At 41.8% G+C, this 25,523-nt stretch overlaps 1 protein-coding gene across 1 annotated transcript in view; it reads left to right on the forward strand.

The window, feature by feature from the left end:
* LOC134347307 (nuclear factor 7, ovary-like) overlaps positions 1–25,523 on the forward strand; it is an 84,747-nt gene that overhangs the window by 49,585 nt on the left and 9,639 nt on the right. Inside the window, exons 3-5 of the mRNA XM_063049705.1 lie at positions 15,693–16,036; positions 17,341–17,436; positions 24,847–25,132. Coding sequence (XP_062905775.1) covers positions 15,693–16,036; positions 17,341–17,436; positions 24,847–25,132 — 726 coding nt within the window. The remainder of the gene's footprint in view (positions 1–15,692; positions 16,037–17,340; positions 17,437–24,846; positions 25,133–25,523) is intronic.

The following is a 25,523-nucleotide window of genomic DNA, read 5'->3' on the forward strand; positions in this document are numbered from 1 at the left end:
TGATTTTATCCTTTTCAATCATTATAATGCACGTTTTTTATATACAGCATCTTCAAATAACAAAAACAGTCAAAGCAGCATTTTTTTAAGCAGGGAAAGGAAGGTTCCGCTTCTGCCTATAATCGTATAGTCACTGCCTACGGGCCCATCTGCTTCATGGGCTGCCGTTGTAGCCCATCAAGAGGAAGTGGCTGCAGCAAGAAGGTACGGCTTTGAATGCGGGGTACACGAAGCTTACAGACATGAAAGTTTGGCTCCAATCTGTAAACATTTTGATGATAGCTTTTGTTAAACCCAGGGTTTAGAGAAGCTACAGCAGAGACGTTCCGAACACTTGAAGGTCAAGAGCGTTTTCTGTCAAAGTGATTCCATGGAGGTTCTGTGAAATCACTGATCTAAGATTGCCTTCTTAAGAACTTCATAACTTTTAAATTATCTGAGCAGTATATCCCCTCAGGGGACTACTCTGATCCAATATATTAAGGACTTAGGTGAGATCGTTTTGTATTTGGCAAGCTAGTATCTATCAGTTGTTGAGTATTTAAGGCAACGCAGTAGCACAGCTAGTAGAACGCTACCTCACAGTTTCAGGAATACAGGTTGAATCCTGACATAGGGTGCTCTCACCGAGGCCATGCTGGTTGGTAGGTTAATTAGTCGCTGTAATTTGCCCACTTGTGTGAGGGTCAGTGGTAAAATTGGAGAGGTGTTGGTGGTAATGTGGAAGAAATAACATGGGATGAATTAAAGACTTGTGTAAATTAGTTAGCATGGACTCCATGAGCTGAAGGGACTGTTTTGATGTGTTCCTCTATTATCCTGTGATTAGCAACTTCCTCGATATTGTATCCGGTTTCACTACATACATCGGTAAAGCCAGTGCATTGCTAATCACTGAGCACAACATTTTCTGAAATGAATACCCAGCTCATGTTGCTTAGGTACAGAACATACCCTTGTGATGGAGACAAGTGGATCAAGAACAAGTCCAAATGGGATGCCAAGAATGAGAACGGGCCGAGTCAGGGTCTGTCGTGGAGTAAGACCATAAGACCGTAAGATATAATTAGGCCATTCAACCCATCAAGCCTACTCTGCCATTCCATTATGGCTGACCCAGATCCCACTCAGTCCCATACAACTGCCCTCTCACCATATCATTGATGCATGGACCGATCAGGAAATTATCACCTTCCACCTTAAATATACCCACGGACGTGGCCTCCACCACTCTCTAACTAAAATAAATCCTACTTGCCCCCCGTTCTGAAAGATCACCCCTCAATTTTGAGGCTCTGCCCTCAAGTTCTGCATAGCCCCACCAAGGGAAACATCCTCTCCACATCCACCCTCTATAGCCCTTTCAACATTCGGTAGGTTTCAATGAGATACCTACATTCTTCTAAATTCCAGTAAGTACAGACCTAAAGCTACCAACTGTCCCTCATATATTAACCCCTTCATTCCTGGGATCATCCTTGTGAACCACCTCTGGACTCTCTCCAATGACAATATATCCTTTCTCAGATATGGGGCCCAAACAGTTATAGGGTCAAGGTGTCATGGTGACCACCCTGTTCAAGGACTGTTTGTCCCACTCCCATCAGGGAGGAGGCTACGTAGCATACATGCCAGGACAACCAGAAGGATAAGCAGTTACTTTTCCCACGCAGTGAGACTGATCAACATCTCCACTCACGAACACCAGCACAACTTTATTATTTCCTGTCAGTCAGCTTATGTACAGCGTAACCTCACGTTATGGACATACAATAAATCTATGTATGCAAATTATCTTATGTATTTATTAACTTATTATTATTTTACTCAGATCAAGCTGCTAAAATGAGCCAATCATATTTATTCTCAATTACAACGAACATTCAGACTATTCTAGTGATGATGATTATTTTGATTTTCTGAAGATATACATCATTATTGCTGTATAGTCCTAAGTGTTTAATGTTAGTGTGTAGTGCCTTTCTGATGATACGACAATGAATATTTTTAATTGAGCTTATTCCTAGTGTTTTTCACATTGATTTCTGTATGTTATGTTCTTTTGGAATGGCTATATCTATTAAGTATGCTTATCCTATCGTATTATATCGGGGCAGTTATTATAGATTGTGCTATCCACAGTAATGGATTGGTCATAATATAATTTGTGGTAAAAGCTCGATCAGGCTGATATTTATAGTAAGGTATAATATATTTTCTTTTAAAGCAAGGTTTTTGGTGAATGATGTTTGCCACTTGATTGTGCCCAAGTAAGAAATCAGGTTGTGTTAAACTGCTCCACGAACCTGTAATGTATTGGATTCGTTCTGGTTCCTCTTCATGTTTTCTACATTTTACATTTTGAATTTGTTAGCATTTTATTATCTATTTTTGATCTATCTGGTTCGGCATTGCCGCCAGGAACCCTTCTGGTTCTAGGAACATGTCATCTGCTCTGTGCCAGGTGCTTGATGCTTCCTTGTCGACATCGTGTCTTCTCAGATCATAGTGATGTCTTCCATTGGTTAACTTTTACATGCCAGGACAACTAGAATACAATAGGGCCTTTTAAGAGTATCTTAGATGGGTACATAGAGCTTAGAAAAACAGAGGGCTATATGCTAGGGCAATTCTAGGCAGGTTCTAGAGTATGTCACATGGTCGACACAACACTGTGGGCTGAAGGGCCTGTAATGTGCCGTAGATCTCTACGTTCTATGTTTTATGTTTTTCTTTAATGGTGTATGCTCGCATGGAGTGTGAATCCTGTTTTCATTGATGAAAATATGTCCCCAGAAGTTTTATCTGATGGTTGTGTAGATTTTTAATATCTGTTATTCATCTTCTACCTTTTGTCCTAGGTAGCATTAATCTCAGCGGATTCGAATGTACTTATTTTTTTCAGAAATTTGTCATATCCATTCTTACTTATCTTTGTAAATTTTCCAGATCTGTTTTGGATGAAGATAGTATACCATAATATGCATTAATATTTGTATACTGAGTCTTTATTGCCTTGTTACATTTCTATTGTTGAGCTCTGTTTTGCAGACTTTCTTAAGCCTTGAAGTAAATCCTGTCAAAGGTTTTTCCTTTATCATACTATGATCTATTTTATGTCCCTGTTGATATCTCAGATGGTTATATGTTTCATACTCATCCATCATTTTATTATATCCTGCGACTCTGTTTTGTATTCTGTTAGCTCTATTGCACCTTTCTTTATGTTTAATACTTCTCAATTATCCAGTCCAAAGTTCATGTTTATAACTTTCAAAAATAGTTCAACTATTTGAATGAATCATTTCATTTTAACTGATGAAGGATCATATAATTTCAAATCATCCATGTGTGGAAGGTGTCTTCAGATATAGCTTATTTCCTTGTTTCTGATTTGATATCCAATTTTCATCTGATTCAACAAATTAGAGGCTTAAAGTTAGACAGTGTACTTATTCAGTTGCCTCGGAAAATGCTTTGGTTTATTTTGATAATGGTTGTTGTTCTTTTTTGGTTATTAATAGTGGGGTGATAATAGTATGCCAATACATCCTCAGATGTTCAAGGAATTTCACAAGTGTAGGTAACAGTTTATGTCCAATTAAGAAGTTCTATTAATCCTGAGCATGGGATAGAGTCAAATGCATTTTGGTAGTCAATATAGCAACATGAAATATTTTTGCGCTCCCACTGGTTGATTTACAAGTACAGAATCTATTATCAGCTGTTATTTACATCCTTTCATACCCTTACAGCATCCTTTCTGCACTTCTCTAAGTATATTGTGGTTATCTAAGTGAGTGGTGATTAATTGTAAGATATTGATGTTGCAATTTTATATATAGTTTGTAAACAAGTGATCAAATTAGATTTTGATATCCCCTTCAGGCATTTCTTAAGGATTGTTGAGAAATTCATTAAGTAATACACATTCATTAATAGATACGGATGAAGGCAAGTAAATTTCTTATACCAATAATTATGAATATCACTTCCAGTATGTTTCCAGTTGTGGTTATTGTTATAACCTCTTTCAGCATATCCATTTTAACTTAATGTATTTGCATATCTTGAATCGCATTTGTGCGTTCTTTTTCCTCCTTAATCCAGCTTGTTTCTTGATTGTACGTCATTATGTTTGATGAGAAATAGAGCAAAAGTTCATTATGTCTGTGTTTGTTGGTAATTCTGTGCTGGGATTGGTGTGTTAAATTTAGCTTCAATGTCCTACATAAAATCTTTTTCATTGCTTCTAAAATGATACGCAGAACATTTTCTTTATGAAAAGATTTTGTTTGACCTAATTGAATAATATTTTTTTCAAAAATGTTCAAATTATTAATGTTAACAGTATTAATGATGTAGGCTACAGTAAAGCCTTTGACACGGTTCCATATGTTGTATTGCCCAAAAGTTTATGGGTGTTGTGATACAGATTTGGAAAATTCGTCTTTAAATTGATTTAGCAAAAACAGGCAGAGGATAACAGTAGAGAGTACTTCTGACTGGAAGCATGTGACCAATAGGTACCTTAAACATCAGTCCTGGCAACTTTACTGTCAATTATGATTTGAACAGAAATGTAGGGGATGGGATATGATTTGTAGCTCTGTAGATTCCAACAAAACCTGTGTGATGTAAAGTGAGAAAGATAGCTGTAGGCTAAAAGTGTCAGGGAATGCAGAGGAGTCTTGTCCCAAAAGCAAAGCAGTGGAAGTGATTTAGTAGTGGATAATAACTTTAATAATAGATCACAACATAATAAGCCATGAAGGGCCACAAAGCAAGAGAGAACAGAAACTAACCACAACAGGCAAGTAGGTAAACCTTACACAGGGAGTCAGGAAGCTAGCAGGAACTGGTTGAGGCCATCTGGTTCAACGAGTTGAACTGGAAACACTGGCTTGCAGTCAGCAACGAACAGATGTACATTTGAGATCATGGTGCGCCACCAGAACCGACATTGCAGGAAATCTAGAGACCAGAGATGTCTGAGGAGGTATGTAGATTGTGGAAGCTTAACCTAGAACAGATACTTCTTTTATGTGGAAAGGTTAGATCTGGCAAAGCATCACAGAAACTTCTCCACTAGATGATAAGCTCATTCGGCCTGACCATGGTCTGTGGATGATAGGATGATAGTCAGTGGACAAACTCACTGCAGTTAAGAGGAGGGAGCAGAAGTCTCACCAGAAGTGGGAGAGAAATAGTCTACCTCAGTTTGACACAATGTTCTGAGGGACGTTGAGGAGGCAAACTATATATTGGGGAACAAGTTCTACCATCTCAGTGGCTGATGGAAGCTTGGCAAGGGCAATGAAATGGGCCACCTTGGAGCACCGGTCCACCATGATCACCATGAGCCTATCGGAAGTTAGCATACCCGTGATGAAATTCATGGTGATGTGACCACTGGCATCAAGGGTCCCTGTACTCAAGCAATCCATCTCTCTCTCTCTCTCTCTCTCTCTCTCTCACTTTTGATGGTGAGTGACACCTCGTTGGTCCTTGAGTCTGGGAGCTTGAAGTAGCAACACACAAGACAGTAACACTGGAAAAGTGAGTCACTGGTCTCCTGCCTCTTTGTTGCAGGAGCGATCTCTCTCTGCCTTGCTGATGAGACAGAGCCTGTCTGAGATACCAAACTGCTGGATTATGAACTGTATCATTTGATCAGCTTTAGATCAAGGCCTCTTCTGGGGGGGGCTTTTGCTATTGCTTGTATGGTGGTTGGGCTGGGGGTTGTGTTTCTTCTGCTGCGGGTGAGGAGGCAAGGGAGGAGAGTCAATGCTTCTGCTGCTGCTGTTGATTGGGAGGGGGAAGGGGAGGGTTATTAGATGTTTCTATCATACATTCTATGTGGTTTCTTGTTTTGTGGTTGTCTGTGAAGAGTAAGAGTTTCAGGTTGTATAATATACACATTCTCTAATGTTAAATTGAACCATTTGAACCATTTGAATGTCAACAAACATTGATTACACTATGCAACACACATCAAAGTTGCTGGTGAACGCAGCAGGCCAGACAGCATCTGTAGGAAGAGGTGCAGTCGACGTTTCAGGCCGAGACCCTTCGTCAGGACGAAGTTAGTCCTGACAAAGGGTCTCGGCCTGAAACGTCGACTGCACCTCTTCCTACAGATGCTGCCTGGCCTGCTGAGTTCACCAGCAAATTTGATGTGTGTTGCTTGAATTTCCAGCATCTGCAGAATTCCTGATTTTTTTGATTACACTATGTCTAGCTTACTGTGTACAGTTCTGGTCATCAAGCTGTAAAAAGAACACGACTGTAGAGGAGGCATGAGAAATGTAAACAAACTATGAAGAATATTGATAGAGGAGAACTGGTTAATGAGGATGTTCCAATAGTCATTCACTGTTAGAGCAAGTAAACTGACCTGTTTACTGGGAGAATTCACACATGGATTTGAGGTTCTTAAGTCTTTTTTCTATATCAACCCACATTCCTCTAAATAAGGAGCTCCAGAACATTGAAACTGTCAGCTAATAAATCAAGGAAAACTCCATGTTTTCCACAATCTTCATTCTTGAAGAGAACACATCTAATGTTTAAAGAATAATTCCAACTATGGATATCACTGTCAATTCACAATAGCCATTAACATGCCACAGATAAAAGCGAATCTTGACATTGATTCACTCTAAAGAAGACAGCACTGACAGTTGTGTAATCTTTCATTGCCATGGGTCAGGTAATACATTCTAGTCTCAAGACCCAGTAGATCTGTCATTGAATTGTTCAAAAAAGTGAAACGTGAGGGTGAGAATTCTAAGTATCTTTTACTGATTTTGTTTTCTAGTACAGATTGAGTACAAAACTGAACATCATAATTGACTAAACAACTAAAGGTGTTTAAGAACTGGAGAATGTGCAGGGGATATTCATCATCTACAGATTGGCAAGTATGATGTTGTGGCCATCTCTTGAAACTTGACTAAAGGATGTCTGTCAAGGGAGTTCAATGTCAAAGGATATACGGTGTATCGGAAAGATATGTTAGTAGGCAGAGGGGGTGGTGTTACCCTGTGTATAAGAAATAATATCAAATCATTGGAAAGTGTTGGCATAGGATCAGAATGAGTAGGGTCTCTATGGGTTGAGTTAAGAAATGGCAGGAGGAAAAGGACCCTAATGGCAGTTGTATACAGGCCTCCAAACAGCAGCCGGGATATGGATTACAAATTACAGCACAAGATAGAAAAAGCATGTCAGAAGTGCAATATCAGAATAATCATTGGGGATTTTAACATGAAAGTGGATTAGGAAAACCAGGCCAGTACTGGACCTCCAGAGAGAGAATTGGTAGAACGTCTAAGGGACGGCCTTTTAAAACAGCTTGTTGTTGAGCCCACGAGGGGATCAGCTGTGCTGGATTGGGTGTTGCGCAATGATCCAGAGGTGATAACAGAGCTTAATGTCAAGGAACCCTTAGGGAACAGTGATCACAATATGATCGAGTTCACTTTGAAGTTTGAGAAGGAGAGACTAAATTCCATTGTGTTGGTATTTCAGTGGAATAAAGGAAATTACAATGGCATGAGAGGAGAACCGGCCAAGGTTGACTGGAAAGGGACACTAGTAGGAAGGAGAGCAGAGCAGCAATTGCTGGTGTTTCTGCAAAAAATGAGGGAAGGGCAAGACAGATATACTCCAAATGAGAAGAAATTTTTGAATGAAAGAAGTGCACCACCGTGGCTGACAGGTGAAGTCAGAGCCAAAGTAAAGGCAAAACAGAGGGCATACAAGGAAGCCAAAGCTAGTGGGAAGATAAAGGATTGGGAAGCCTTTAAAAACTTGCAGCAGGAAACTAAGAAGGTCATTACGAAAGAAAAGGTAAATTATGAAAGGAGGCTGGCGATTAATATCAAAGAATATATTAAAAGCTTTTTTAAGTATATAAAAGGTAAAAGAAAGTTGATGGTAGATATAGGACCAATAGAAAATGATGCTGAAGACATTGTGATGAGAGATGCAGAGATGGTAGAGGAACTGAATATGTATTTTGCATCAGTGTTCACAATGGAAGACACCTGCAGTATACCGGACATCCAAGAGTGTCAGGGAAGTTAAGTTTGTGCAGTGAAAATTATGACTGGGAAGGTGCTCAGGAAGCTTAATGGTTTGAGGGTGGATAAACCTTGTGGACCTGAAGGAAAGCCTCCTCGTGTTCTGAAGGAAGTAGCTGCGGAGACATTAACATTGATCTTTCAAGAATCGATAGATTCTGGCAGTCTACCGAACTACTGGAAAATTGCAAGTGTTACTCTGCTATTTAAGAAGGGTGGGAGGGAACAGAAAGGAAACTATAGACCAGTTAGCCTGACATCAGTGATTGGGAAGTTGTTGGAATCGATTGTTAGGGATGAGATTATGGGGTACCTGGAGGCACATGAAAAGATAGGTCAAAGCCAGCAAGCTTTCCTGAAAGAAAATTCCTTCCTGACAAACCTCGTGCAATTGATTGAGGAAATTACAAGCAGGGTAGACAAAGGAGATGCAGTAGACACGATGTACTTGCATTTTCAGGAGGCCTTTAACAAGGTGCTGAACATGAGACTGCTTAGCAAGATAACAGACAATGGAATTACAGGGGAGTTTCTAACATGGGTGGATCAGCAGAAAACAGAGAGTGGGAATAAAGGGATCCTATTCTGGCTGGCTGCCGTTTACCAGTAGAGTTCCACAGGGGTCAGTGTTGGGACCTCTGCATTTTATGATGTATGTCAATGATTTGGACTATGGGATTAATGGATTTGTGGCTAAATTTGCTGATGATACAAAGATCGGTCGAGGAGCAGGTAGTGTTGAGGAAACAGAGAGCCTGCAGAGAGACTTAGATAGTTTAGGGGAATGGGCAAAGAAGTAGCAAATGAAATACAATGTTGGAAACAGTATGGTCATGAACATTGGTCAAAGAAATAAATGGGCAGACTATTGTTTAGATGGGGAGAGAATTCAAAATGCAGAGATGCAAACATTCATTTCTAGAGGTATAGAATATAAGAGCAGGGATGTGATATTGAGGCTCTATAAGACACTTGTGAGACCACATTTGGAGTTTTGTGTGCAGTTTTGGGCTCCTTATTTTATAAGGGATATACTGCCATTGGAGAGGGTTCAGAGAAGATTGACGAGAATGATTCTAGGAATGAAAGAGTTACCATATGAGGAACATTTGGCAGCTCTTGGACTGTATTCCCTGGAGTTCAGAAGAATGAGGGGGTATCTCATAGAAATATTCCAAATGTTAAGAGGTCTGAACAGATTAGATATGGCATAGTTATTTCTCATGGTAGGGAAGTCTAGGACAAGAGAGCATGACTTCAGGATTGAGGGACATCTATTTAGAACAGAGATGCAGAAAAATCAGAGGGTCAGAGGGTGGTAAATCTGTGGAATGTGTTGCCACAAACGGCTGTGGAGGCCAAGTCATTGGGCGTATTTAAGGCAGAGATAGATAGGTTGTTGATTTAGTAGGGCATCAAGGGGTATGGGGAGAAGGCAGGGGAGTGGGGATGACTGGAAGAATTGGATCAGCCCATGATTGAATGGCCGAGCAGACTCAATGGGCCTAGTGGCCTACTTCTGCTCCTATATCTTATGGTCTTATGGTCTTATCGAGATGTTGCCTGGGATAGAGTATTTTATCTTTGAGGAGTGACCGAATATGGTGAGGTTATTTTTCTTGGAGTGGAAGAAGATCATGATATACCCATTATCAGGGAGATGGTGAGGGTAAGTACTTATAATATTTCCCACAACAGATATATCTATCACTAGAGGACATAGATTTAGGGTATGAAATTATGTTGTGGTGCTTTTAAATCACCCTAATTTTGGCATTACCAGTAGAAATGGGTGAAGTGCCTTTACGTCTATGCAGATTTCAGTTAACAATTGTTTATTTGGTTAATATAGGAAGGCATAAGGTTGGTCATCCAAAATTGGCAACATTAGCTGTGTTGGGAGCACTGTATTCATATGGACTTCAGTTTTGTGTGTTTGGGAAATGGAAAAGCACAAAATATTTGGCTGCTTAATGTGGTATATGGTCCTAGTGTTCCCCTTTCGTTCACTCCTCCATGGTTTCTCCTTTTGTCTGTGGTTTGCCTGGGCCTTCAGGAAAAGATCAAGATGAAGAATGACTGAATATTAGTGGCACAGGAACTTCAGCAATCTATTGTGGCAGATATGGTGGCTTCTTTCATATCCACGCAGATTGTTCAAAAACTCCAGGGATAGGTCAGTCAGTTCTTTCTGTTTGTATTTCAAAGTTTCCAGTTAAGAAAAGATTATCAGAGACAGTGTCAGTACTCATGCCTGGAATAGGTGATGAAGTACACTCTGATTATATACTTCTTGCTATGATTTATTCTCGGTTTTGACATATTAAAGCAGGTATTTCAAATTGTTAACCAGACATTCTTCTTGAGATTGGATAACATCTGTTGAGGATGCAGGTTCAAGGCTTGTGAATACATTTATTATGGATTGCAGTCCATGTTGGGGTTGAAGGAAACAAGGAGGCAGACATGCAAGCTGAACAATCACTTAAAATTAAGGATATAAATTTAGGGGTGCTTTTATATAAAGGCTGTAATACCATCTATGCCACAAGCTTTATGAGGAAGCTGGTGTCCAAATTGGTGGAGTGACAGTGAACTACTTGAGGTATGCAGATGATTCAGTGTTGTTAGCCGAGACTGAGAACGAGTTACTCTGAATAGTAGATAAGATAAACGCTGAAGGAGAATGATTTGGAATGAAAATAAATGCTGCAAAGACAAAGATGATGATCGTATCACGGAAGAAAGAAGTCCCCAAAATCAGTATCAAAATTAATGGCGTAGGCATAGAGCAAGTCAAGAAGTTTGTGTACTTGAGACAGATGGTCACAGAGGATGGGAAATGTGATACAGAAATTAGACGATGAATTGAGATTGCAAGATCAACGTTCTGGAGCCTGAGTGACGTGCTGTGTGGCAAGAGGTTGGACTTTGGGCTGTGTTGTAGAATTTGGAAATGCTACATCTGGAACAGTCTGTTGTATGGAGTTGAATCGTGGACCTTATGCAAGGAAGCGCAACGATGACTGGAGGCATTTGAAATATCGCGTTTAAGGAGAATGCAGAAAATTAGATGGGTGATGAAGGTCAGTGATCTGGAAGTGTTGAAGAGAGTGAGGAGAGAAAAGGATTAGCTGAAGAATGTGCAGAAAAGGAAGCTGGAATATGCCGGGCACTTGTTAAGAGGTGGTGGACTGCAGAAATTGTTATTGGAAGGGATGACAGAAGGAAAGAGGGAAAGAGGAAGGCAGCAAACCACTTGGTATGATAATGTGAGGCAATGGACTGGGTTGAGTTATGCTGAGGCCAGAAAAAGAGCGCAAGATCGAAGAAGATGGAGGTGCATAGCCACCAACCCTGGATTCGGGACGGCACCCACTGACTGACTGACTGATTACATAAAGGAGAGGTGAAAATAAAAATTAGAAGTATTTTATCACTGTGGAAACACACTTGGGATAAGGAAAAGTAAGGATGCATGTATATAAAATTCAGAGATGGTGGGAAGAACTGGAAGATGGGTAGAAATGAGGGAAGAAGTTATACTAACAACACACACAAAATGCTGGTGGAATGCAGCAGGCCAGGCAGCATCTATAGGAAGGAGTACAGTCAATATTTCAGGCCGAGACCCTTCGTCAGGACTAACTGAAAAAAGAGATAATAAGAGGTTTGAAAGTGGGAGAGGGAGGAGTAGATCCAAAATGATAGGAGAAGACAGGAGGGGGAGGGTTGAAGCTACGAGCTGGAAAGTTGATTAGCAAAAAGGATACAAGGACTTCGGCAAGGGCTCTGCCACCCCCACTGATGACCCCTTCTCCCGTCTTCAACCCTCCTCCTCTTCATGGACACCCCGCTCTGGTCTTCTGCCTGCTCTGGATCTCTTCATTGCTAACTGCTGACGGGACATCAATCGTCTCGACTTCATCACACCTTGTTCTAATTCCAACCTCACTCCTTCCGAATGCTCTGCTCTCCACTCACTCCGCACCAATCCTAACCTTACTATAAAACCCGCTGATACTTTACATTTGGAGAGACTGAAGCTATGTAATGAGGACAGAGGGGACATCTTTGAAAGGATACGGGGCCCTGTATTGGACTTTCTTACAGGGTGAGGACTGAGGTTTTTTGGTGCAGTGCACCTTTGCTGTGTATGTTTACTTTTGCCTTTATATTTTTCTCCCTTTTGCTGCTCAGTATTTAATTTGATTTTGTTATGGTTGTAGTTTTTGTGGATGTGCTGTATTCTTTTTTTGTGTGTTTTTTGTTCGTAATAAATGAAATAAAATTAATTTTAAAAAAACACTGATAAGCGGGGGCGCTGTTGTAGTCTGGTGTACTGACCTCTACCTTGCCGAGGCACAGCGATAACTCACTGATACCTCCTCTTCCTTAACCCTCGATCATGACCCCACTAAGGAGCACACCATCACCAACCTTATCAGCTCTGGGAATCTCCCATGCTCTGCCACCAACCTCATAGTTCCCACACACCACACTTCCCATTTCTACCTCCTACCCAAGATCCACAAACCTGCCTGTCCAGGTAGACCCATTGTCTCAGCTTGCTCCTGCCCCACCGAACTTATTTCTGCATACCTCAACACTGTTTTAGCCCCCTTGTTCAATCCCTTCCACCTATGTTCGTGACATGTCTCACGCTCTGAATTTTTTCAATGATTTTAAGTTCCCTGGCCCCCAACACCTTACTTCCACCATGGATGTCCAGTCCTTATATACCTCCATCTCCCACCAGGAAGGTCTCAAAGCTTTCCGCTTCTTTTTGAATTCCAGACCTAACCAGTTCCCCCCTACCACCACTCTCCCCCAACTGGCGGAATTTGTCCTTACCCTTAATAATTTCTCCTTTGGCTCCTCCCACTTCCTCCAAACTAAAGGTGTAGCCATGGTCACCTGTATGGGTCCCAGCTATGCCTGCCTTTTTGTTGGCTTTGTGGAACAATCCATGTTCCAAGCCTATACTGGTATCTGTCCCCCACTTTTCCTTCGCTACATCGACGACTGCATTGGCACTGCTTCCTGCACGCAGGCTGAGCTCGGTGACTTCACTAACCTTGCCTCCAACTTTCACCCTGCCCTGAAATTTACCTGGTCTATTTCTGACACCTCCCTCCCCTTTCATGATCTTTCGGTCTCTTTTCCTGGAGACAGCCTATCTACTGATGTCTACTATAAGCCTACGGACTCTCACAGCTATCTGGACTATTTCTCTTCCCAACCTGTCTCTTGCAAAACTGCCATCCCCTTCTCGCAATTCCTCCATCTCCGCCGCATCTGCTCTCAGGAAGAGGCTTTTCATTCCAGGACAAAGGAGATGTCCTCCTTTTTTAAAGAAAGGGGCTTCCCTTCCTCCACCATCAACTCGGCTCTCAAAAGCATCTCCCCCATTTCAAGCACATCTGCTCTTAACCCATCCTCCCACCACCCCACTAGGAATAGGGTTCCACTTGTCCTCACCTACCACCCCACCAGCCTCCGGGTCCAAAATATAATTCTCCATAACTTCCACCACCTCCAACGGGATCCCACCACTAAGCACATCTTTCTCTCCCTTTCTCTTTCTGCTTTCCACAGTGATCGCTCCCTATGTGAATCCCTTGTCCATTCATCTCCCCCCATCCCTTCCCACCGATCTCCCTCCCAGCACTTATCGTAAGTGGAACAAGTGCTACACATGCCCTTACACTTCCTCCCTCACCACCATTCAGGGCCCTGGACAGGCCTTTCAGGTGAGGCGACACTTCACCTGTAAGTCGGCTGATTTGATGTACTGCGTCCGATGCTCCCAGTGTAGCTTTCTATATATTGTTGAGACCTGACACAGACTGGGAGACTATTTCACTGAACACCTACGCTCTGCCCACCAGAGAAAGCAGGACCTCCCGGTGGCCATACACTTTAATTCCACATCCCATTCTCATTCTGATATGTCAATCCATGGCCTCCTCTACTTACAAAATGAAGCCACACTCAGGTTGAAGGAACAACACTTTATATTCCGCCTGGGTAGCCTCCAACCTGATGGCATGAATATTGACTTCTCTAACTTCCGTTAATGCCCCTCCTCCCCTTCTTACCCCATCCCTTATTTATTTGTTTGTTTGTTTATTATTTCCCTACTTTTTTTCTCTCTCTCTCCCTCTCACGATAACTCCTTGCTTCCTCTTCATCTTCCTCTGGTGCTCCCCTCCCCCTTTCTTTCTCCCTAGGCCTCCCGTCCCATGATCCTCTCCCTTCACTAGCTTTGTATCCCTTTTGCCAATCAACTTTCCAGCTCTTAGCTTCATCCCTCCCCCTCCTGTCTTCTCCTATCATTTCGCATCTCCCCCTCTGCCTCCCACTTTCAAATCTCTTACTATCTCTTCTTTCAGTTAGTCCTGACGAAGGGTCTCGGCCCGAAACATTGACTGTACCTCTTCCTATTGATGCTGCCTGGACTGTTGAGTTCACCAGAATTTCCAGCATCTGCAGATTTCATCGTGAAGAAGTTATACTTACACTTTTATGTATTGGACATACTAAGTTGGATAATTTTTGTTCAGAATTAATATGCATGATAAGTGCATTTGTAGGGAGTGAACTTGTCAAGAAATGGTGCAGCATGTATTGTTCGAATGCAATTCCTTTGAGTTGCGAAAGAAACATCTAGTTGCTAAATTGAGATCTTTATGACAGCAGTTTAATATGGAAAGTTTGTTAGGATATCACTACCATCTTATTGTATATTAGTACATATTTGAGTTTCTGAAAAGCATTAAACTTTGTGATGTTATTTGAGTTTTTTTGGGGGGTGGATGATGTTAATTTAGTGAGTATACTTCCTGTCTCTTTCCTCCACACTCCAACTCATTAGTTGGCAGAAATGTGCCTTATGTGGGTCTGTTAATCGCTATTAATCTTTGCAAGAATGAGAAGATTGAGGGTATAGGCTTAAAGGTTTAAAGGGGATCTGAGAAAGAATGTGTTTACTGAGAAAGTGTATGGAGTCGTGAATGCACTGTCTCAGGGGCCAGTGGAAGCAGAATGTCTCACAGCATTTAAGAAACATCTGGACTAGCACATGAACCCCCAGGTAGGTTAGGCTACAGACCAAATAATGGTAAATTGATTGATGACTGGTATAGGGTGGCCAGCATGATCATGTCTTACTGCTGTATAAATCTATGCCCTTGACTCCCTAACCATTTGAATGTGGGTGACTCAACTTCTCCAGTGTATATAGAATTCCGTCAGAACTGAACTGGCAAATTTACCAAAACGTTTCGAAAGATAGATACCAACCATTCAGGTAGTGACTGGAGCCTTCCGATCAATTGGTATCCGCAGTTTGTAAATAAGGTTAAATAGGCATTAGGAGAAGAATTGACAAAACCTGTTCCACACTCGAGAACAAATAGAGGATTAAACTCAGTTAACAGGGAACAGGTGGAAAACATCCCGATTGGTTCCAACGACGAGAGAAGGCAGGGTTATTAAAGCGTTGGAGGATAAACTCCCGGATCGATGTAATGGCTCACTGTAAGGAGAATGGGGCCTATCGGGAAGTTCTTGCCTGCCCTATTTGCCTTGGGCTTTTGACAGACCCCGTTCTCGTCCACTGTGATCGCAACTTCTGCCGGTCTTGCATTGTGTCCTACCGCCAATCTCAGCAGAGCCCGACATGTTGCCCACAGTGCGGCGAAGATACGCCGGAGCTGAACCTGCAACCTAACCGTGTTCTGAGGAATGTGGTAGAAAAGATCCGGAGAGAGGTTGGCCCACAGGAACATGCGGAGGGGAGCCGACAACTGTGCAGTGAGCACCGCGAGAAGCTGAGCCTGGTTTGTGAAACTGACGGAATGCTGATCTGTCTGGTGTGCAGGGACTCCATGTTTCACAAGGAACACAAGTTCAGGCAGCGAACGGAGTTCATCATAACGTGTAAAGTAAGGAGTCCGACGCTGCTTCGGTGTATGTCTGGCTGGGTTAACGAATGTGGCCAACTTGCTGGACTTCGTTTTTCTGCTCCATATAGAACAAAACAGGAACAGTCCGTTCAGTCCGCTGTGTTGACCGTAATGCCAGTTTAGTTAATCCCAGCTGCCTGCACTTGATCTGCATCGCTCTGTCCTCTGCCCATTCTTTTACCTATCAAATGGCTCTTAATCATGATTAAGGTTCTGTTACCTCCTGCTTCTCTAGCAGCGTGACGTACCCATCACTGTTTATAAAAGCAAAAAGTCCTAGCTTTTAAATCTCCTTTAAACTCCCACCACCCTAAACGTGCATCCTCTAGTAATTAACATTTCCACTTTAAGAAATAAGGTTTTGGCTGTCTACTTTATCTATGTACTATGTTATATAATTTGGGCTCTTATCTCCCCTAGTTATTCAATCATTCAGAACAGAAATGGGGACTTTTGACCATCCTCCAAACTGATTACATCTGCCTATCAAGGCACACAAGATGGTAGAGGACCTCAGCAGGCCATGCAGCATCTACGGAAGTGAGCACAGTGGATGTTTCAGCCTAAGACTCAATCCTGCTGAAGGATCTCTGTCCGAAACATCAGTTGTATTCTTTTCCATGGATGCTGCCTGGCCTGCTGAGTTCCTCCAGTATTTTGTGTATGTTGCTTGGATTTCCAATATCTGCAGATTTTTTTCTTGTTTATGATTGCATATCTGCTGTTTATTTATTTGACTGCATTAGTCCTGTTACCTCTCTACTTCCTTCTTATCCATGGAATCTCCAAGTGAACATAAATTGTTTTTATAATTTTTGTACTAATTCCCCTATTGGTCTATAATTTCCAGTGATTGCTACTGTACAATTTGAACAGAACACAGTTTGCTAACCAGCTGTCTTCTGCGATGGCACCTAAGACTAACAAGATGTTGGAAGAATCTATTAGCTTCCTAGTAATCTTCTCCCTTGCTTCCCTTGGTATTCTGAAATAGATCATGTCATTCCCTAGGGATTTACCCACCATAATGTGAAAAATGTTCACCTTTGTTTTAAACTCCTTTTGATTTTTTTTCTAATAAATGGTTCCATAAGGCTGACACTCTTACCAACTCTCCATCTTCCTCATCCTTCTCCCTGCTGAATACTGATGAGAAGCATTCATTTGACACCCATTCACCTCTGACATCTTCACAACTACATTTCCCAGGTGGTCCCTGAGGGAGTGGTACAAATTTCTTGTATGTCACTTCTACGAAACTTTTCTCACTCCTTTTCCTGCAGACCAAAGGAGCTTCTCTTCTGAACTCTCTGAATCAGAAGGTGGTGGCATTGAAAACAGCCATACAGAAGCAAGAACATGAGGTTGAGGACACAAAGGTAAATTGGTCCAATCTTCCCTTCTCAGAGCAAGGCTAGTAGTACACAAAAATGCTGCAGTTGTTCAGTAAACTAATATAAAGGTAGTGTCTGTGTGTGGGGGTGGGGGGGGATAACAAGTGGAGTTAATGCTTCACTTTCAGTACAGAGCATTTGACCCATAAAGTTCTAACTCAGATTCTCCCTACATGAGCCTCTAGATGTCAGTCCTTCCAGAAATTTTTGTTGCTATTTTAGATTTCCAGCAGGTTCCACTTTATTCACTTCCAAATTTCATTGTTTATTATTGTCACATATATTGAGATGGTGATAAGCTTGTATTGTATAATGTTCATGCATTTTTTTTAGTCTATTTAGGTAGTGGAAGTTTAAAAAAAAAACTGCAAAACAGCAAATGCAGCAGTGGAAAATTCAGCAGTTTCAAATTCTTGAGTGCACATCACACACAACCTCTCGTGGTCAGAACATGCCATGCACAGCAGTTAGCTCTTGAAGTCCCTGCTCCTGAGGAGGCAGAAGAGAGCTAGATATTGTATGTCTGTACTCGCATCATTCTACAGATGCACGGTGGAGAGCATGGTAACTGCACTGTGGCAGACAAGACTCTAAAATGGGTGGTCAGTAATCACCAGTCTACATGACATCTAGGACGTGCGTACAGAAAAGGACCAGTAAATCATGAAAGATCCCACACACCCTGCTCATTTGTTCTCCCCCCCCCCCCCCCCACTCCTGCCAGGGAGGAGGTGACATAGCATCCACACCTGCACCAGATGCAAAAGCAGTTACTTTCCTCAAACAGTAAGACTGATCACGATCTCCACCCACTAACTCTGCTACTTTATTATTTCCCATCAGTCAACTTGTGTACAGCCTAGTGTATTGTATGGGCACTTACTGTGTTCCTTATTGTTCTTGTACTTCATTAGATCCAGAGTAACAATTATTTTGATCTTTCATTTTATACAGAAATGACATTATACAATCTTGAATCTTGAAAACATAACAGCTGTAGATGAAGGGCAGTACAGCTAAACAACAAGGTGTAAGATTATAATCTTGTAAGATCGAAAGTCTATCTTGTATCACCACAGAACCATTCAGTAGTCTTCTAACAACAGTAGAAGCTATTTGTGAAACTGGTGGTCAGTGCTGTCATGTATTTGTATCTTCTGCCCAATGGGTGGGGGGAGAAAAAGTTCTTGGTGTGTGGGATTTCATCATGTTCACTACTTTACTGAAGTATTGGGAAATGTATCCATTGAGGTGAAACTTTCTTTGACATGCTAAGATATGTCTGCAACTCAAGAGTTTAGCTTTAAGCAGAGCAGTTCCCATAATAAGCTATGATGCATCCAATTAGGATGCATTCTGGGGTACTTTGATTTTTTTTAATTGGTAAGGTTTGTCTGTGGCAGGTCAAGTTTCATTTTCTTTCTGAGGAAATAGAGGCATTGTATGCTTCCTTGGCTTTGTCATCTGTCCTTGAGACCAGGACATGCTTTTGGTGATGTTCACTCATAAGAACTTGCAGCTGTCAACACTCTTGACCGCAGGAGTATGTGTACCATCCCCTTTGCGAAGTCCATGACCAGTTTTTGTTTTGTTGACATTGATGGAAAGTTCATCATGACACTACAAGGTGTGGCTAGGCTGTAAACTATCCCATCACTATTTGCGAAATGGCTGTTTATAATAGCATCTGCAAACTTCCAGACAGAGGGCAAAATTTGGTCATGCAGTCATGAGTGTACCAGGAGTATTGCAACAGTAACTTTATCTCAAGTTCCTGAAATGTACAGTATAAAATCAAAGCTCTTTGGTTTTGGGACATGGAGACTAAAACTGCTCGCCATACACAATGCAGTGCCTTGTACAGTTCTACTGTGTTTTCTATTTCTGCACTCCAATTTCATTGAAATCAAACTCAATCTTCCATTAACCTTCCTGATTCTCCTCTAATTGTATAGTATCTGTTTGTTTCATTCATGGAAACCTCTATCTTTGTGCTGCAACTTCCTGCAGCATTACCTAACCTTGTTTCTGTTTGTGTTTTCTTGCAAAATAAACAACTTTTATACTATCCTAATACAGAGCTATTGTCTGAAGTGACAACTCCTTTACATCCCACCAAGGAATCTCAAGTGGCTGAGCTCCAGCAGATGGTTTGTTGCTCTAGGATCCAGCATCTGTTAATTCTTGTTTCTCGAACTTATTATAACACAGTTGCCAAACATTTTATCCATTTATCTTATTAATAACTCTAAACTTGTCATTCTCACTTGTGTATCATCCATGAGTTTGGCTACACTTCCTTCTATTAATATAAACAACAGGAATCCCTGAACTGCACCACCTGATTTAGGCTTCTATCTGGGAATGTCCCCTTAAGAGTTGTTCAGCAACATAGCATGGATACATGCCCTTGGCCCAGACAGTTCATGCTAACCACAGTACCAACCCAGCCAGTCCCAAATTCCTATGTTTGGCCCAAGCCCTCCAAGCACCACTCCCTCAATGTATTTGTTTATTTTTTAAAATTGTGTCTATACCAGACTCAAACACTTCCTCTGGTTCATTCCAAATACTCACCACACTCTGCATGGAAAAAGTTGTCCCTCAGGTCCTTTTTAAATCTCTTCTCTCCCTAAATCTATGCCCTCTAGATTTGGACTCCCCTTGCTGGGGAAAAGCATGTTATGCACCTGTGTATCATAGTCTTCCATAACTTTAACCACCTGGTTACCCCACACTCCTATAATTCCAAGGAATAATGATCTAGCTTGGATAACCACTTCTATCTCAAGCCCTCCAACCCTAACAATATCCTCAATATTTTCTAGCACCCCATTCCATTTTAACCATGACACTCTGTAACAGTAACCAAAACTATATGTACTCCAGTGACTTGCACAAATGCAACATAATGTGGCAAATGTCAGATATTTGTATGGAGTTCTGCATAGATTCCAATGAGACAGGGGAGGGTTAGGGTACAGGAACCATAGTGTACAAATGCTGTTGTAAATCCAGTCAAGGAGAAAAGAAAAGCTTGTGCATGATTCAAAAAAAAAACTAGGTAATGATAGAGATCTAGAAGATTATAAGGCTAGCCGGAAGGAGCTTAAGAATGAAATTAGGAGAGCCAGACAGGGCCATGAGAGGGCCTTGGTGGACAGGATTTAGGAAAACCCCAAGACATTCTACAAGTATGTGAAGAGCAAGAGGATAAAGTGGTTCTGTTCTCTCACAATCAAGTGAGACAGTGGAAAGTGTGTATCGAACTGGAGAAGATAGCAGAGGTACTTAATGAATACTTTGCTTCAGTATCCATAGAAACATAGAAAACCTACAGCACAATACAGGCCCTTTAGCCCACAAAGTTGTCCCTACCTTCAAAATTACAAAACTTCCCCATAGCCCTCTATTTTTCTAAGCACCATGTACCTATCCAAAAGTCTCTTAAAAGACCCTATTGTATCTGCCTCCACCACTGTTGCTGGCAGCTAATTCCACGCATTCACTACTGAGTATATATTTAAAAAAAAAACAGAACTTGCCCCTGAAATCACCTCTGTACCTACTCCCCAGCACCTTAAACCTGTGTCCTCTTGTGGCAATCATTTCAGCTCTGGGGGAAAAAGCCTCTGACTATCCACAGGATCAATGCCTCTTATCTTATACACCTCTATCAGGTCACCTCTCATCCTCCATCACTCCAAGGAGAAAAGGCTGAGTTCACTCAACCTGTTTTCATAAGGCATGCTCCCCAATCAAGGCAGCATCCTAGTACATCTCCACTGCACCCTTTCTATGGCTTCCACATCCTTCCTGTAGTGAGGTGACCAGAACTGAGCACAGTACTCCAAACAACAGAAATTCTGCAGATGCTGGAAATTCAAGCAACACACATCAAAGTTGCTGGTGAATGCAGCAGGCCAGGCAGCATCACTAGGAAGAGGTACAGTTGACGTTTCAGGCCGAGACCCTTCCTCAGGACTCCAAGTGGGGTCAGACCAGGGTCCTATACAGCTATATATTCACTACAGAAAAAGATCTTAGTGATTATAGGGATGACTTACAGTGGACTGAAAAGCTTGAGCATGTAGATATTAAGAAAGAGGATGTGCTGGAGATTTTGGAAAGCATCAAGTTGGATAAGTCACCAGGACTGAATGAGATGTACCCCAGACTATTGTGGGAGGCAAGGGAAGAGATTGCTGAGCCTCTGGTGATGATCTTTGCATCATCAATGGGGATGGCAGTGGTTCTGGAGGATTGGAGGGTTGCAGATGTTTCCTTAAAGGGAATAGAGATGGGCCAGGAAATTATAGACCAGTGAGTCTTACTTCAGTGGTTGGTAAATTGATGGAGAAGATCCTGAGAGGCAGGATTTATGAACATTTGGAGAGACATTATGATTAAGGATAGTCAGCATAGGTTTGTCAAAGGCAAGTCATGCCTTATGAGTCTGATTGAATTTCTTTGAGAATGTGACTAAACATTGAAGGTAGAGCAGTAGATGTAGTGTATATGGATTTCATGAAGACATTTGATAAGGTACCCCTGCAAGGCTTGTTGAGAAAGTTAGGCATGGGATCCAAGGGGACATTGCTTTGTGGATCCAGAACTGACTTGCCCACAGAAGGCAAAGAGTGGTTGTAGATGGGTCATATTCTGCATGGAGGCTAGTGACCAGTGGTGTGTCTCAGGGATCTGTTCTGGAACTCTTTGTGATTTTTATAAATGACTTGGATGAGGAAGTGGAGGGATGGGTTAATAAATTTGTTGATGACACAAAGGTTGGAGGTGTTGTGGATAGTGTGGCTGGCTGTCTGAGGTTACAGCAGGACATTGATGGGATGCAAAACTAGTCTGAGAAGTGGCAGATGGGGTTCAACCCAGATAAGTGTGAAGTCGTTCATTTTGGTAGGTCAAATATGATGGCAAAATATAGTATTAATGGTAAGGCTCTTGGCAGTGTGGAAGGTCAGAGGGATCTTGGGGTCTGAGTCCATAGGACACTCAAAGCTGCTGCACAGGTTGACTCTGTGGTTAAGAAGGCATATGGTGTATTGGCCTTCATCAATCATGGGATTGAGTTTAGGAGCTGAGAGGTAATGTTGCAGATATATAGGACCCTGGTCAGACCCCACTTTGAGTACTGTGCTACGTTCTGGTTACCTCACTACAAGAAGGATGTGGAAACCATAGGAAGGGTGCAGAGGAGATGTACAAGGATGTTGTCTGCATTGGGGAGCATGCCTTATGAGAATAGGTTGAGTGGACTTATCGTTCATCACTCCAAGGAGGAAAAAGCTGACAGGTGTACAAGATGATGAGAGGCATTGATTGTGTGGATAGTCAGAGGCTTTTTCCCAGGGCTGAAATGGCTTGCACAAGAGGGCACAGTTGTAAGGTGCTTGGAAGTAGGTACAGAGGAGATGTCAGGGGTAAGTTTTTTTTTTATATGCAGAGAGTGGTGAGTGCATGGAATGGGCTGCTGGAAATAGTGGTGGAGGTGGATATGATAGGGTCTTTTAAGAGACTCCTGGATAGGTACATGGAGCTTAGAAAAATAGAGGGCTGTGGGTAACCCTAGGTTATTTCTAAGGTAGGGACATGTTCGGCACAGTATTGTGGGCTGAAAGGCCTGCATTGTGCTGTAGGTTTTTCTGTTTCTATAATGCCCCAGCTCCTATAATCAATTCTGTGAATGAAGACCAGTGTACCAAAGGCCTGTCTTCACCACCCTGTCTACCTACGATACTACATTCAACTGTGATGCAGTTGTGAATCCAAGACGCTCTGTTCCGTTGCACTCCCTTGATCCAGCCCCATGCTTCCCACTAGTTAATCAATCCTCATTCCATGTTAATACACTACTGCCAATACTGAGATCTTGTTAAGTAGCAACATTTGTAGCACTTTTTCAAAAACTTGATTAAATTCAAACATATAATACGAATGTTCTCCTCTATCAGACTATTTCTTCAGTGATTTCTAGTAACTTTGCCAGGCATGATTACCTATTTATGAAGCCTTGACAACTCGACTGCAAGGAATTTCAGGGCATGAGTCAGTGATTTAAATAAGTAACTTCCAAATGTTCTATGACTGCAATATTTACTGCTAATATATTCCCAATAATAAATATTAGGCTAACTCACTAAAATGCACCTGCTTTTTGCTCTCTCACCACCCTCTTTCTTCCACAGCCAACACTGCTACCACTTACATTTCCTTCCCCACCACCTATGAATAATGAATCGCTGAGTTCCCCATTCTTTAACCATGTAATATATAACCATATAACAATTACAGCACGGAAACAGGCCATCTCGGCCCTTCTTGTCCGTGCTGAACTCTTACCCTATCCTAGTCCCACTGACCTGCACTCAGCCCATAACCCTCCATTCCTTTCCTGTCCATTTTTCTATCCAATTTAATTTTAAACGACAACATAGAACCTGCCTCAACCACTTCTGCTGGAAGTTCATTCCACACAGCTACCACTCTGAGTACAGAAGTTTCCTCTCATGTTACCCCTAAACTTTTGTCCTCTAATTCTCAACCCATGTCCTCTTGTTTGAATCTTCCCCACTCTCAATGGAAAAAGTCTAACCACTTCAACTCTATCAATCCCCCTCATAATTTTAAATACCTCTATCAAGTCCCCCCTCAACCTTCTATGCTCCAACGAATAAAGGCCTAACTTGTTCAACCTTTCTCTGTAACTTAGGAGATGAAACCCAGGCAACATTTTAGTAAACCTCCTCTGTACTGTCTCAATTTTATTGACATCTTTCCTATAATTCAGTGACCAGAACTGTACACAATACTCCAGATTTGGCCTTACCAATGCCTTCTACAAATACAACATTACATCCCAACTCCTATACTCAATACTCTGATTAATAAAGGCCAGCAAACCAAAAGCTTTCTTCACTACCCTATCCACATGAGATTCTTTTTCAAAAGGTAAGGATGCTTGAAGATTAAACATCTGCATCCACTCCACTTCCTGGATCCTGAGATGCACAGCACTGCATCCAGGACACATTTGTAGTTAACTTCATTATTTTGTCTCGGTGCTAGAGATCCTCTTGGGATCATTTTAACATTGTCCTCTTGTGAGCAGATGTTGACTCCGCTTAGTCCTTGGAATGAAGTGTTTTCCCTGGTACAGCTTTAGGAGTGATTGTCAGATGTGCTAGAATCTCAAAAGCAGGATTTGACTCAACCTCCTGTGCTCAAGTAATGAGCTACTGGTTTGAAAATGTACATTGAGTATCTGCCAAACTAAGGGTGTGGTTTTTTAATGGAAGCAGACTTTTTTTGCATTCTAATGTTGTACACTTTGTTCCAATGGAGGAATTAGGCTGTAATCTGATCTGCCACATTGCACAGCAGTTTGCTGAGCTGCACCAATTTCTCAATAAGCGTGAACATCAGCTGACAGTAAAACTGGAAGATCAGGTGGAAAGCAACCTGGCAGCAATGGAAAGAAACCTGACCAAAATGAGAGCGACTCTCTTCTCCATAGAGCTGGACATAACCAATATCAAGGCCAAGCTGGAACGAAGCGATCTGACTTCTCTTCAGGTACACCATGGTTTCTTCTCCACATTACAACTTTTCATGGAAGATAAGCTCACCCTGGCTTTGGCTGTACTCGGCTTCCAACTACAGACAAGTAAGGGAAACTTTAGTGTTTATTACTGGCCATTATTAAACTCTCTTGTACTTTTTGATCTGCCTCCCCAATTTCCTGTTAAATTCCATCTGCCATGACCCTTCATTTCATTAATATGTACAAGGCTACTTGTACACACCAAGGGAAACTTGAATACAGATTTTATAAGTTACCTTAGTAGCAAAGTGATTCTGCTTCCTCTGTTGTCATGTAGAGGAGGCACATTTTTCTTTGAGACTGCATACATTTCTTGCTGCTGAGGGTTCTTCGCACGTCCCAAATATTGACTGGCCACTGCAAATTCTGTGTGGGAATGTGAAAATAATGAATGAGTTTTTTTAAAAGAACAAGGTGGCTTTGTAGGCCATAGGGTGGCTCATGCTGTATGATT

This window comes from Mobula hypostoma, chromosome 5 (genome assembly GCF_963921235.1).
Source record: "Mobula hypostoma chromosome 5, sMobHyp1.1, whole genome shotgun sequence".
Lineage (NCBI taxonomy): Eukaryota > Metazoa > Chordata > Chondrichthyes > Myliobatiformes > Myliobatidae > Mobula > Mobula hypostoma.